Source organism: Buteo buteo, chromosome 13 (genome assembly GCF_964188355.1).
Source record: "Buteo buteo chromosome 13, bButBut1.hap1.1, whole genome shotgun sequence".
Lineage (NCBI taxonomy): Eukaryota > Metazoa > Chordata > Aves > Accipitriformes > Accipitridae > Buteo > Buteo buteo.
Genome location: NC_134183.1, coordinates 26,267,226 through 26,281,051, shown reverse-complemented (window position 1 = coordinate 26,281,051; position 13,826 = coordinate 26,267,226). Strand labels below are relative to the sequence as shown.

At 41.3% G+C, this 13,826-nt stretch overlaps 1 protein-coding gene across 1 annotated transcript in view; it reads right to left on the bottom strand.

Annotated features, from left to right (window-relative positions):
* Positions 1-7,241: 7,241 nt before the first annotated feature.
* The window catches only part of HOMER2 (homer scaffold protein 2), a 59,529-nt gene continuing 52,944 nt past the window's right edge, over positions 7,242-13,826 (bottom strand). Inside the window, exons 7-9 of the mRNA XM_075045164.1 lie at positions 11,870-11,980; positions 8,944-9,024; positions 7,242-7,524 (exon numbers count right to left, since the gene is read on the bottom strand). Coding sequence (XP_074901265.1) covers positions 7,336-7,524; positions 8,944-9,024; positions 11,870-11,980 — 381 coding nt within the window. The 3' untranslated portion in view covers positions 7,242-7,335. The remainder of the gene's footprint in view (positions 7,525-8,943; positions 9,025-11,869; positions 11,981-13,826) is intronic.

The window sequence follows — 13,826 nt, the reverse complement described above, 5'->3', positions numbered from 1 at the left end:
AGGGACCTTGGGAAACAGTCTCTTCTGAGAGGGTTCTTATTAACTGCTATTTGCTGATGCAGGAGATGATAGATTGGCGTCAAAACATCTCTAGTTTCAACGCAGAGGGTTACTTCTGAGTCCTAGGTAGTTCCTCCAGAGAAAATACCAGCTCCAGCTGCCTCCAGGGGCTGTTACATCAATTGCAGGAATCACAAGAGGGGTTTTGGTCCTGAGCATTCCCTAAATAGGGTGGCAAAAAGCCTTGTCCTAGTGACAGGCGTTGCTCAGCATGCAGTAAGTCCAAGATTTCACACCGAAATATTTCTAGATACTACTTTTCCAGTTCAGTAATGTATGTACCCGCCCCAATCCTGCACTCCCCTCCGGATGTACTAACAGTATAAACTGAAGCAAGACAAACATTTTAAAGCTCCACCTCCTGAAAAAGAGTTGTTAAGATTATCTAATCTAAGGCACTATACCACAGGTATAGATCAAAACCACGTTCTTCTTATCAAAGGACAGCATTACCTTGAGTTCAGATTCGCAGCCACAAGGATGCCCATTTTCCAAAGTCAATGAAGACAGAGAGACAAGAGATTTTACTTAAACTATATATTTTTACATAAAACAACTTTATGTTACAATAAAATCAGATAAAAATCACAAAGTTATATAATAAGTTCATAAAGAAAAAAATCAAATTTTCCTTTTATATATATAAAACCCAGCATTTACTGCTACTAGGAGTCTAAATGTTAACATTGACTGTCTATGGTCAATTTGAAAAAAAAAAAGAAAAGAAAAGGAGGAAAGTACTTTTTCACAGCAGACAAAATGACGAGGTAAGATGTTTTTACAACAATCCAACTGTAGTAAACACTTCAGTTTTCATTAAACCATATACTAAATATAATAAACCCAAATAAAAATATACATTTAGAGCACTGCAGTGTTTTCCCACAGTTGTATATCAACAAATTGTCATTCATTCACTAAACTTTACTTGAAACAGTAAAAACAGGGTGTATGTTTATCTTTAGTACTAAAATCCCATAATAATCTAAATATTTTGGTATAGCAGACCACACTAAAACACTCTCAGAACTTTCAACTACAAGGGATATATTCATGTTAAAAATGATGTGCTTGCTTTGTCATTCATGATGAGTTTTATAGAGTATTATGTTCATGATCACTATTAGGCAACTAAATGAAAACATCTAAATGCTGCAAAATACTCTTTTATTGAGCATAGCTCCCTCTTCACGTACCCAAGTTGATCAGTGTACTGCAAACTTAGAAGCTTAGTTCACAAATCTTACATTATCAGTCTTTTTAGCTAGTATATGGCTAAAATAATTATTGCTGACCAGTGTTAAAAAAAAAACCCAAACCAACCCAAACAAAAATACAACAGCAGACAGATTTTTCTCAAGTGCCTTTCTTGTATGTACCATTATTGTTAGGTAACTAAATGACCAGAAAGGAAAAAGAAATCTATTTCAAAATGTGCATATAAAATTTTTGGAGGTATAGGCACCTTCATCTGAAGACTGTTACGTTTAGAATATCTGTTTAAAAAAAAAAAAAAAAGAAGAGCTAAGACAAAACACAGTAGAAAGTCAAACAGGTTAGACATCCAACATCCCCCAGGGATTCAAGCAAAGCCCTCCTGGCCAGGACAGCTCTGCCTGCAGCCTGCAGGAGAGCCCTCATTTGGGAAGCACCTTCGTCACATTTATCTGTCACCTCCTGACTCTGTATTTCACTTCAGGTACCTTATCATTTACCACAGAGAATGGTATTTGAGACATGCAAACTTCATGTAACTCTCAAGTTTATATTCTAATACTGAGCCTAAAGCACTGCCGAGCTCCCGGGGGCGAGGACTCCAGGGGCGGCATCCCCAGCCGGGCTGTGTCAGCCAGCCGGGGCTCTCCGTCTGGAGGTGTGTCGGGATTAAATGTCTTGTGGCTACATATTGCTTTGCTTGACACACAGGTGCTTGTTCAACATGATCCACGGAAAGAAAAATTACCTTAGGGTAGCTCTGTGTCTTACTGTTGCTAAATCATGCCCACAACCAGACCCTGCCAGCCCACCGTTGCTGCAATGCTCTCGTGCTGCTCAGCTGTGTGTGTGTGTGGACATTCGCCTTCCAACCCTCACATTGCCACCTTTGTGATATGCTGAGGACTTTTTGATATTTACAGGCTTGACAAGCCCAGAACTGCCCAAACAAAGGTGGGTGAGCTGACGGATCAGTGCAGCCATCCCAGACCTTTGGCACATCCACAGCTTGTGGGCAGAGCACATGCTTCACCAAAGCTTCTGCTGAAACGATCATCAAAATTAGCTGCTGCTGATGATTCCCCCTTACACCCCTTCCCTTCGGATTTAACATCAGTCACACACTAAGCCGAGCGGGGCATTTAATCCTGATAGCAGTTTTATCTTTTTTAATCCATAGGCTCAGGAAGACAGCACTATATTCCTTACAAGCCACTGATGCTTTGAAGGGTTTTGCAGAGATAACTATTCAGAAGAGCGTAATGAAGAGCCCAGTCTTGTAGCTGAGAAACTCCCACCACTATGAGGCAATGGCAGTAATGGGGAATTTTTCTTCAGTCATTTATGAAGCGCCAAAGGTGGCAAGAAATTAGTAAGGGAGAAAATGAATGCTTGGGGGGGGGGGGAAGGAATTAAACAGTGTAAAGAAGAGTGCAGAAGCCTATGGGCAACTTGTGCCCTGCTGAGAGGAGGACATGGTCTCCCCGTGCCTGACGAGCCATCGAGCAAATCCAGGATGGGTACAGGGCGAGCACTCGCCTTAACACCACAAATGCCTTTGCTGATGCTCTTCGAAAGTGATGGCAGCGGTAGGGACAGCAGGAGGAACAGCAGAAACCCCTCCCGCTCTCCTTTATTCATTGAGCAGCTTTAAAAAAGTGTTCACCCTAAATCACTCACATAAAAGTAAAACAAAGCGTTTGTCTCAAAAAAAGGCATTGTCTAAAGAACATTTGTTTTCCGGGCACAGATGTACCCAGTGTAAAAATATTTTTTAAAAGCACATCTTTTGAATGCTAGGATATAGAAAGTGAGAGGTGGCACTGAATTTCTTACAGAAAAAACAGTTTTCTTCCAGTCAGCTCACTTAGTAAATGAGACATCAATTAGATGTAGACAGAAGAACACTGGAAAGTACTAATTTTGCTGAAAATGCACTTTTAGGCCAAACAAGACTACTTGTGAAGTTGAGTCAAAATCAGCAAATAACGATTCAGTCAAATATAGGAAAAAAGCAAAGGGTTAACCTATTTTATTTTGGGGTGTGAAACAATGTTTCAGTTTTTCATTTTGAAATAATTTATTCCAAAGTTGAGGCTGAGGTCATTTTCCAAAATGTGAAATAACACATCCAATGGAACATTCTTTCCCCTTGAAAATAATTATCTCCATGTATTTTTATGTCACTGAATATTTTTAGGTTTTGTGCTAATACGAAGTAGACCTGTTTATTTCTCATTTTGGCTACCCAAAAAAACACCCCACCCCCATTATTCAGCAGCTCTAACACCAGCTCAAAGGAGCATCTCACTAGAAAGCCCAGAAGGCAGTAAGACACTCTCTAACCTGGCATCACAAGAGGCCAGCACAGATTTTTTCCTCCCAGAGCCACCAGCTTGTCAATGTCACCAGGGCCGGACGGGCAGGATGGGCAGCGTGGTGGGATCCGCGGCGGCGCGGCTGGCAGGTATCGGCACGGGAAGTGCCAAGCACAAGACCTTCATTAATGAAAGACCATGTAACTGAGGTAGGATAGATCCTGCCGTCAACCACTTAGAGGGAGAAACCTGTGCCCAGAAAGGGAACCCACGGTTGCCCAAGGTGAGATGTACAACCTCATATAAAACACCTCCGCTCAGGCTTGATGGAAATGGAGCGATGACCTACTTCGTTGGTGATTGCATGGGGAAACCAGGGTTTGCCCAGGACTGTATTTTAATAACAAATAAAACCAAGCTCTGTAGACCCTCTCTTGGGCAGGGATGAGCATTTTTTGGTCCTGGCAGTGTTTGGGGCCATCCCTAAGCAGGTGGCTGCCAGCTGAGTGCTGCCTCAGGGTGCCCGCGGCAAAGGGCTACATCCCTAACGCACACAAAAGGAAGAACACATCCATCCGTAGGATGGCGTGGGCATTTTGGTGGGGAAGGCTGGCTGCCCTGGTACTCCCGCCAGGAGGGAGGAGGCATTTCGATGCCAGGATGAGTCCCTGAGGAGCAGCGTGGGGCTCACAGTTTGGCACGCAGGGGTTATTGCTGGGCCACCACAGAGTGTCAAGGAATAAGCAGTGTGTGACACTGACGGTCCTCGCTCAGCAGGCGCATGGGGATCCAGTCCTGCGGCAGCGATGGGGCCAGGCCGGAGAGGGGAGCTGCAGCTGGTGTCCAAACACTCCTGAGAGCAAGCACCGCCTCTTCTAGCGTGCTTTTGGCTTTTGAAAAGGAAAAATGCAATGAGAGGGAAAGTCTAAAAGAGGTGGAGTTTGTAGGAGGTTTTTAAGTGATTATACACAGAAGCTCTCAACTTACTGCTGTTGGGAAGGAAAAAGAGAGAAAGAAAGTAATTATAGCAAGACCCTGGATGCTTGAAGGATGGAGTCTCCCACAGCGTATAGCTGTGTACAGGCATCCCTAACAGCTCAACATCAGAGCAATAGCAGATAAGGAAAGCATACATTTTGGGCAAGACCAGAAGAGACAGGGCAGGAATTTCTCTAAGGACATCCCCATTGTTCCTCTGGTGGGCATGAAGCATGCAGAAATAACCGCCTGTGTCAGAGCTATGCACTGGTTTAATGCGCCAGCATTAAACTCCATCTGTTAAATCGATGCAATCCCATAGAAACACTTTTCTTGCAGTTTAAGAGTGGCTTAATACATTCCTAATGAACTGGATCTGAGATAGACCTGACTAAAGTAGAAAGAAAGATCTGGATTAACCCAAATAAAATAACTTGTTCACAGAGTCTTGTGCATCCCTCTACCCAGAATCACATTAAAAATCATATTTTATATTAAAACCAAGAAGGAAGCCCTGAGACTGCTCAACAGGAAAAAGGAACCAGAAGATGGAGCAGGGTCCTCGGTGTGAAAGCCATAAACCACTGTGACGAGGAGGGCCCTGACTACCTGTATTGCTTGCAGCTCTTAGCTGTTATCTCCTGGTTCCCAGCTGAAGCAGGGACTGGCTGCAGTTCGGGAACTCTGAAGCAGCATGGGAGGAGAGAAGTAGGATGAGCTGCCTGTTAAATGATGGTGTCTATCTGACTTGCTATCAAATAAAAAGACTAAAAATGGAGATAACTTGTGCACAACCACACACAGTTTCTGACGTCATTTTCAATTTTGAGAAGTCTGATCTAACCCCACATTATGCAACTGTTGAATCTTCCACACTGGCAAAGTCTAATTTTCACACGCCTACACGCTATGTACCTGATTTTTATTTTTATTTTTAAATATCAACAGCCTACAGCAATTTTTCTTGAAGAGACTTAAATGGTCGTAATGGTTACGAAAGGTCCCAGCTTCACATCCGTTGCTTAAAAGGAGTAAAGCAAAAATACACAAAGTCCAGTCTAAAAAATAGGCAGTGAAGATAACGCAACAGTAACAGATTAAATGAAAATTCAAGGGACAATTGCAGACAGAACCTCTCTCCAGCATGGGGATTATATATCCATGTGCAAAAAGTATTCAATCCATGTTTCGTCTATAACCCACCTTTCTTTCAAAGGTCACTTTTATAACTGAGATGTGGCAAGAAAAGAAAAAAGCCCCTAAATAAAAAAAAAAGCACTATCGTTTTATATCAGTCACTGCTGGAATGCACTAACATGGTGCTTAACCAAGCTTTCGCCTGAATTAAGCAAATAATAATGTCACATAAACAGAAGTTCTTCCCTGAATTAATTCAGATCCCATGCAAACAGACTCTCAAACCAGGTTATGGAGAAAGAAGAGAAAGAAGCTGAAAGCAGTCCTGGGGGCAAGAGCAAAACTTGGGCTGAATTCTCCTCTCTGGCCCTTTTTACATCCCTGTCTGCGATGAAGTGAACTTCCTTCTCACTGGAGCCCAGTGTATGGCCTTGCATTTCTCAAAAAATATTTAGAGCTGCTGAATAATCAGTTCAAGAATGCAACAGCATTTCTGCCTTTTGGGTTGGGGGTTTTTTTTGGACAGTCTAACTTGACGACTAATTCCTACCCTACTGTCAAAGATACACTAGGTGAGAATGCAGAAATCACAGGAAAGGATTTTGATTTCATGTGGTCATGACCCTGCCAGTCTCCTGGGCAGAAACTTGCTTCTGAGCAACATCTTCAAGTAACCTTATATTGCTTTTCAGACCAACATCTTCTTCACTACTGCAGAAGTTAATCAACAGCGATCAATCTGCACAGAGGTGCAGGCACCCTGTGTACAAGCCAGCAACATATCGCTTTTTAAAATAAATATCTGGTCCCAAGACTCTGGTGGGCACTTTTCAGAGATGCATATAATGATGGAACTATACGGGTTCAAAACTGAAGGCCAAAGAGAGATGATCTTGCCAAGCAAGAGAAACTGTCCTCACCTACTGGGTAAGATGCATGACTTGAAGAGCTGAAATTCATTTCTACAGCGTTGACTTTGTGCTGTATGGGTCCGGGCAAGCACATGCAACCTGTATTGGAGGTTATCTAAAATCCACTGGATTTTTTTTCAGTGAATCAGGCCTGATTGATTGACGTGGTCCCTAAAGATACTGGTATCTGTGTGAAGTGATTCACTTGACTGCAGCTCATCACAGGCACATTTTACAAACTGCAGGAACTCCAGCTAATCTTCTCACTGCTCCACCAAGGAATAAAACTGGATGTTGCTAGGAGTGCTGATAGTCCGGACAAGAAAAAGACTTGTTTTCTGTTTCTATGGTTGCAACAGCCCTTAAGAAAGATATAAATTTCCCTGCAACAACTAACTGCATATTCATTTTAAGGTAGATCTAGTTCCAGATTCCTGAGACAGAGCCCTCTACCTATTCCCAACCGCACGAAGCTGGAGCAGCAATATAGAAAGTTTCTAATCTCAACAGAATTCAGTGAGCAGCACGATTGGTTTGAAAAATAAACAAACAAACAAAAAAAACCCGAAAAAAACCCCACAGCAAATTTTCAGCCTCTATGTACAAAAACAATGCAAACAAGTGGAACATTCTAGTTATATTTTGTAAAACACATGTTTGGGATCAACAAAACATCAAACATCCAGACCCTAGATTACAAAAAAATCTATTGCCATCTAATTGTCAACCCCAAGTTTAGACAGTCCTTGTCGGAAATCATGTAATTCATCTATCTTCCCATCTAGTACATCTAAAAAATTCTTTAATTCAGTTTTAAGGTTGGTCTGCCTGTGTTTGCTCTCTTCAACTTCTGTCCTTAGTGTTCTGACTTTCTCTTCAAGATCGTTGTTCTTTTTCTCAGCAGCCTTAAAGACAAAAGAGACAATAAGATGAATCATAGAGAAGAAGGATGAACAGCATTTAATAGGGTAAAGCAACAAGTGACAGCTGGGCTGTAAAAGTTTGCTTCAACTTCTGCAAACTGATTAACACAAGCATCTCTGTGAGCAAGCACCATGTGCTAGTCAGATTAAAAGGAAAGAAAGCCCACGCAGGAAAGGACACAGATTAACTGGAAAAGATGCTTTGCATCAGATTTTGTCATTTGGTTGATATCTTAAAATTCAGCTGGATTTAAATCATGCACTGTGCATATATTTCTGTCATTGCTACAGTTGCAGAATTAGACGCTGTGCCACCAATTACATACAGAATTATCTATGGTGGTTTAACCTTGAAAAACAAGCTTAGAAAATACTGCCTGAGGAATCATATTTCTTTATTCAGCAGTTTTGGATTTGTTGTTTTTTGTTTTTTTTTTAAGTTCCACTTTGTGTGAGCACTCAGGCAAGGAATGGGGCAACCACGTAACACTACCCTTGCTGCAGTTCATTCCATTATTTTCCCCTCTCAATAGCTCTTCTGCCTATTGTTCTCTGTTTCATGTGTGTAAGCACATGCTTATTCTCACCAAGAGCCATAGATGACATACTTTACCATACTGAATGAAACAAAATTCGTATTTTCACCATTTTCAGCATCTGCACTCCTCAGCAGCCTTCTAAATGATTTTAGATTGTTTAGATTATCAGAGCAATGGCTTATTTGATGGACTGGATTTTATTTCATTGATGAGACTGCTTATATTTGTTCTCCTTTCATGTACTAATTTATTGCATTTACACAAGCCTGGACTTTAACAAGTGATGCCCAAAGCCCAGCAGCTGCCTGGGGCAGGGCTCCACTCTGAGCGAGCACCTCCCAGCAGAGGAGCCACATGTGCAAAACCAAGCCACAGCGAGCCGTTTGTTGCTGGAAAGGAAGGATGCAGCATGTCAATGCATCCTCAGGTGAACTTTTTTTCCCTGGTGGTGTGCAGCTACACTCGTCTGTTACTTTCCAAAAAGCCTTCTCTGGTGCCACTGCGGCAATTAGCCGCAGGTCTTGGAGTGCTGCTTGACACACATGGCTGCGGTGCGGCTCCACAAGCTCAGAGCAGCAGAAACACGGGATACAGGATAGCCTGGGATCTGCCAGAGATAGATACAACACAATCCCAGGCAAACCAATTTCTGCAAACAGGAAGGCAAAGAAGCGGAGCTATTTAAATACTCCTGCGCTGAGAAGAGCATGGTGTATTTTGCATGTAATTAGCATTTTTGGTTTTGACAAACTGGAGCTCTTTTGCATTCAAACACTGAATTTTGAACAGAAAGGCATATAGTTATGAGAAAGAAAGTAAATGTAGCAAATTTTAAAAAATTAATTTCATTGCTAAACTGTACCTGTAATTGTTGAGATACAGATTCACATTCTGACATTAGCTGTGGTATAATTTCACCCTGCTTTCGGAGCTCTTCCAGTTCCTTTGAAAACACAAAAGAAAAAAAAAAAACTAGTGCAAGCTTCAACTTAAAAACATAATGAAAAGTTGAGAATATGAAATGGTTTTGCATATTTTATTGTATTCTGCACAGTATTTGGATGTAAAATAATCAAAACAGCATGTCTGCATTCCAAAACACATGCTAATTTTCTACTGGAATACATTTTTTCCCTACATTTTTTACTTTGTATTTCTAAACAGACAATGTAATCCAGTCTCTAGCATGAATGCCATTAATTATATTAATGAAATATTAACCTCAAATACATACCTATGCAAAGATATATTCAATAAGAGAGAAATCTGAAGGGCTGTAATGCCACAAGCAATTTATAGATGGTAGCAAAGAGCAAATTAGATATAAATTTTCAGTGATATATGGCAGCAAAAAAAGGCCAATGGCATTACGAGCTGCATATATGGAGGCATCATTACAAAGCACAGCTGTAATGGGCTCTCCTCCACTGTACAGCTCTGAGAACCGCCCCCCCCCTCCCCGAAATTTGTATTTGGTTCTGGTGTCACTATCCAAATTGAGAGGACTAGCTGAAAGGAGTTCATGAAAAGAGCAAGGTGACTTGATAGGAGTCCATGTCTCTGATGGAAATTGAGACAACTTGAATATATTAACGCCACAAACGAACACCATCGATGTGGGTAGTAGGGAAAGACTCAAAGAAAGCCTGTACATTTTGCAGGATTTTCAGAGCATCTGAAAAGCACATTTCCAGATCCAAGAGAAACTCTGTGACTTGAAAAGAGTGCAAGATCCTCCTCCAGAAACTGTCCATGTAGGTGACAGTCTCAAGAATAAGCAGGGGTATATCCTCTCTGAGCTGCACTGACGCAGGACAGCAAAACCAGTCCTATCTGAAAGGCAGATTTCTTGGCTAAGAAAGGTCATTTCTTCCCTAACAGATGAACTTACAGCATAATACAAGTGTACAGTATCCATGAGTCAAGCTTTTCCACAGAACCAGACAATAATGTTTTTCCTCAAGTCTCTCTGATTCCCTTGTTCTAGGTAAATCAATACTCTGTGCTTCCAGTCTCACCCAAATTTCACAAGAATCCAGTGTATCCTGGAGAGCATGTTCCTGTCTTCCAAGGTTTGCCAAAAGCAGTTACGTCCGTAAAGTCTTCTTTTTTTTTTTTTTTTTTTTTTTTTTGATAAATTCTGTAGTTCCAGGACAACTCTAACTGCTTTTATCATTTCCTTCCATTTTCAGCATTGGTTTACATTAATATAAGAAGACAAATCATATAATACTACAGATTTTTTGTGAACTGCACTAAAGAATTTAACTAATGTAAGAGTAACTATATCTAGGCAATTTCTCAGCTGCTGATATAAGGAAAAGAAATGGTAACTTACCCTTTGTTTTGAGATATGAGCTCCCATGCATATATATCTGTATGCATACAAATAATGCCTAGGAGCTCACGTCTCAAAATATAAATATACTGTATATACTTACTATATATATATAACAACTATACTGTATACTTACTATATATAGTATAATACAGTGTGTGTATATATAAACACAATATATACAGTACATGGCATATGATATATATAAATATATATAAATATTTCACTAGATGATAGCTCTGTCCTGATTTCCGTGTCTTTACATTTCTCTCTCCTCATTTCCCACATGAAGAGGATATCAGCAGCTCCTCTTACACAGCAATGACCATGAGCAGGCTTCATGCTGGTTTGAATTGCAGACCATGAAAAGGTTACTTATGGGTGGTCTAGACCTAATCAAGAACCTGCTAATGTAAGTATGCAGTTTGATAACCAGTTAGTGCCAATCAATTTTCTGGCTCATATGGTACCATAAAAATGTGAATCTTGAAGAAAACGCTAGCAGAGAATAAGGGTTACTGTATATGCTATTACCATAGAAAAGTTGGGAAGAAAGCACGACATTTTCCTTTGAAATATGGGGCTGAAAAACATATTATATTTATAACAGTGCATCAAAATCCATCTCCCTAAATTACTTCCTTGTGCCATCTTAAAACCCCTTAACAGCATTGCTTTTAAGAGTACCAGCAGAGATGCTGTAATGGCACATGGCAAACTTTGCTGCACTTGCTGACAGCTTTTTCTCTTCAGCCAGCACAGGGCATTTGGTCACTGCAATGAAGGAAAAAACCAAGGATCCCATTATTTTCCCCACTGTTCAGGGGCTCCAAGCCGTCAACATCTGTCTCTTTAGAAAAATGAACATCTTGTATGTCAAAAACGACAAACTGGGGTACTCTAAATGAATATGAATTTCTCACTCTTGGCATTAGTCCTGAGATCAGAGGGAGACTGTAAAATGGCAAAACTGAAGACTACAAGCCACCCAGAAAAAGAAACAGTACTTATTACACAAATGCCAAGTTATTTTGTAAATGATGTCTTTTGAATAATGGTCCTGATGCCTATGGAAATTCAGAGCATGGGGACTGGCAAACGAAACTGTTCTCAGCATACATCTGCCTGGCTTTAAGCAACACGTTTCACCACTCCAGCTCTTCCATTAGGAGTAAAGTGTTGTATACATAACAGTATCATGTTTGTTAACCACTGCCAAATTAAAGTGTGCTGTCACAGCGCAGAACACATCATGAAACTGAGACTGAAGAAATCTATCAAACTGTTGCTAAGGAGCTGTACATGGAAAATTTAGAAACAGGCAACACCCTGAGAGATTGGGAAGCTTCTGGTTGTAGGTGAGCCAGTCCATAAATCTACACCCCAAGTGAGGAGCAGACAGACCCACTCAAACTCTAAAGCATGTCATTTCTGTGGCCAGGGCACTTACCAGCTCTTTGTCCTGAAGTTCTGTTTCCAGTTCCTGGAGACGTCTACTCAGTTGTGCATTTCTTTCCTTCTCTTTATTTATTTCATTGCACTGTTCCTCCAGTTCTTCAATCTTTAAGAAATGTCAGACATTAGGTGAAATTTTTCAGATTTCTGAAAAGCTGGGGCAGAACACAGCTGATATAAATGGGCATTGCTCCACTGAGCAGAGGGAAGCACGGACAACTTTAATTTGTCACGGATCTGTTTCCTAGATCATAGCACTTGATTCACTGCAATCAAATTATCACTTCTTTCCTTAAAAAGAGCCAATTTACACATCCACTAGGAAGCCCTGGGACCGTATTTATTCTCTCTCACAGAGTATCTCATATAAGTACTCAGGAATACACAAAACACTGAGCTGCTAAAATAAGCGGAGCTGGGGATAAAATCTGCACTTCACTTCTGTGAAACCAACACAAGACTACAAGGCATGGGTTTTCTTAACGCAGCAAGGGGAAGAAATCTCTCCAGCGCTCCCAGCTTTACCTCCTCAGGGGTTGCTATTATTCTAGCTAGAGTACAAAACATCAAAACTTTGGGGGGAGAACCAGTTCAGAGCAACATATGCTGCTTTGTTCTCTCACCCAGGGACGTGCTTTGCTCTCTCCATACCTCCTCCTGCCAGCTCTGGACTTAGCTCCCAGGAGATGTACTTCCCACTGGCCGACGGGCCAGCTCATTGAAGTATGTACTTTAATTCTCAGCTTTGTGTCGCTTTGGGATTATAACTTCCCTCGTTTGAAGGTAGAGCAACATGTGAAAAATTCTGACCCAATTAATAAAGGAGAAGGAACTTCCCAGGGCGCTGCAGTGGTGCAGCCTGAGCGCCGAGCAAGGAACCTACCTGGGGGAAAAGCTCAGAAAACCTCTCTGTATAGAAAAAGGCAGCACATTATAGAGACAGTGTTGCTGCACAGTCTGGCTAGTCACCAATATGATGACTTTGCAGCTGTAGTAAGGCAGTGTTTTGATAATCTCTTCACATCGAGGCTACAGCTGCTGAGATGTGGCATGTTTCATCAGTTAATGAGAACAACTTTTCTCTGCAACTGTATAGAAAAGTAAAAAACTACACTTCAAATTATGATATTTTCTTATAACATACTGTTCCAGTCTCTCACTTCTCCCCTATCCAACAGAGACTGGATATAGGAACCCAAATCATGTAACAACTAATACCAATTTGTTAACGTAACATCAGTTAATACGGCTCTGGTTTGATCTCTGAATTATCATTGTGCACACCTAAAATACATGCAAATAGATAGACAGTATCTGCCTTGGGAAAAAGCTTGCTCCATGTAGATTTTCAGTGCTGACAGACAAGCCAGGCCACCTCCAACGCTGAAATACTATTTGCAGCCTACTGACATAAAAAAAGATACAAAATTCTTTCCCTCTTTGAAAGCAAACACTAAACCAAAAAAAATCCTCACGAGACTGATACAATCTGATCTCTACTCCAAATGTCCCAGTATTCTATCTAAGTGAGCAGGAAAAGGATACAGCTTTTCCAAAGTCATTTAAAATGAACAGAGTGAAGTTATCCCTGCAAGCAGTGCTCACGGAAACCAGGCTCCCCGTGCCCAGGTTGGTGCCAACCCCATGTGGGGCTGTAACAGACAGCACAGTATTACTTGAGGGACAGTATGAATGACTACTCTAACCTAAGGCTTTAAAAATTTAAACTTCTGAATTGTTCCCTGCTGTAGCGACTGCTCACCCTCAGTCTTACACTACTGAGAAACGCTGTGCTCAGTAACAGAGGGGAAAAGGGTTTTGACAGTGTCTCTTGGCAGGTTTCTGATGTGCCCGCCGATAGCACCAGAGGACCCCCCAGCTCACAGCCCGCAGTGCTGAGGGCGTAACTCATGTCCTCATTCCCCTGACCACCCTTGGGATTTGCTTCTAAC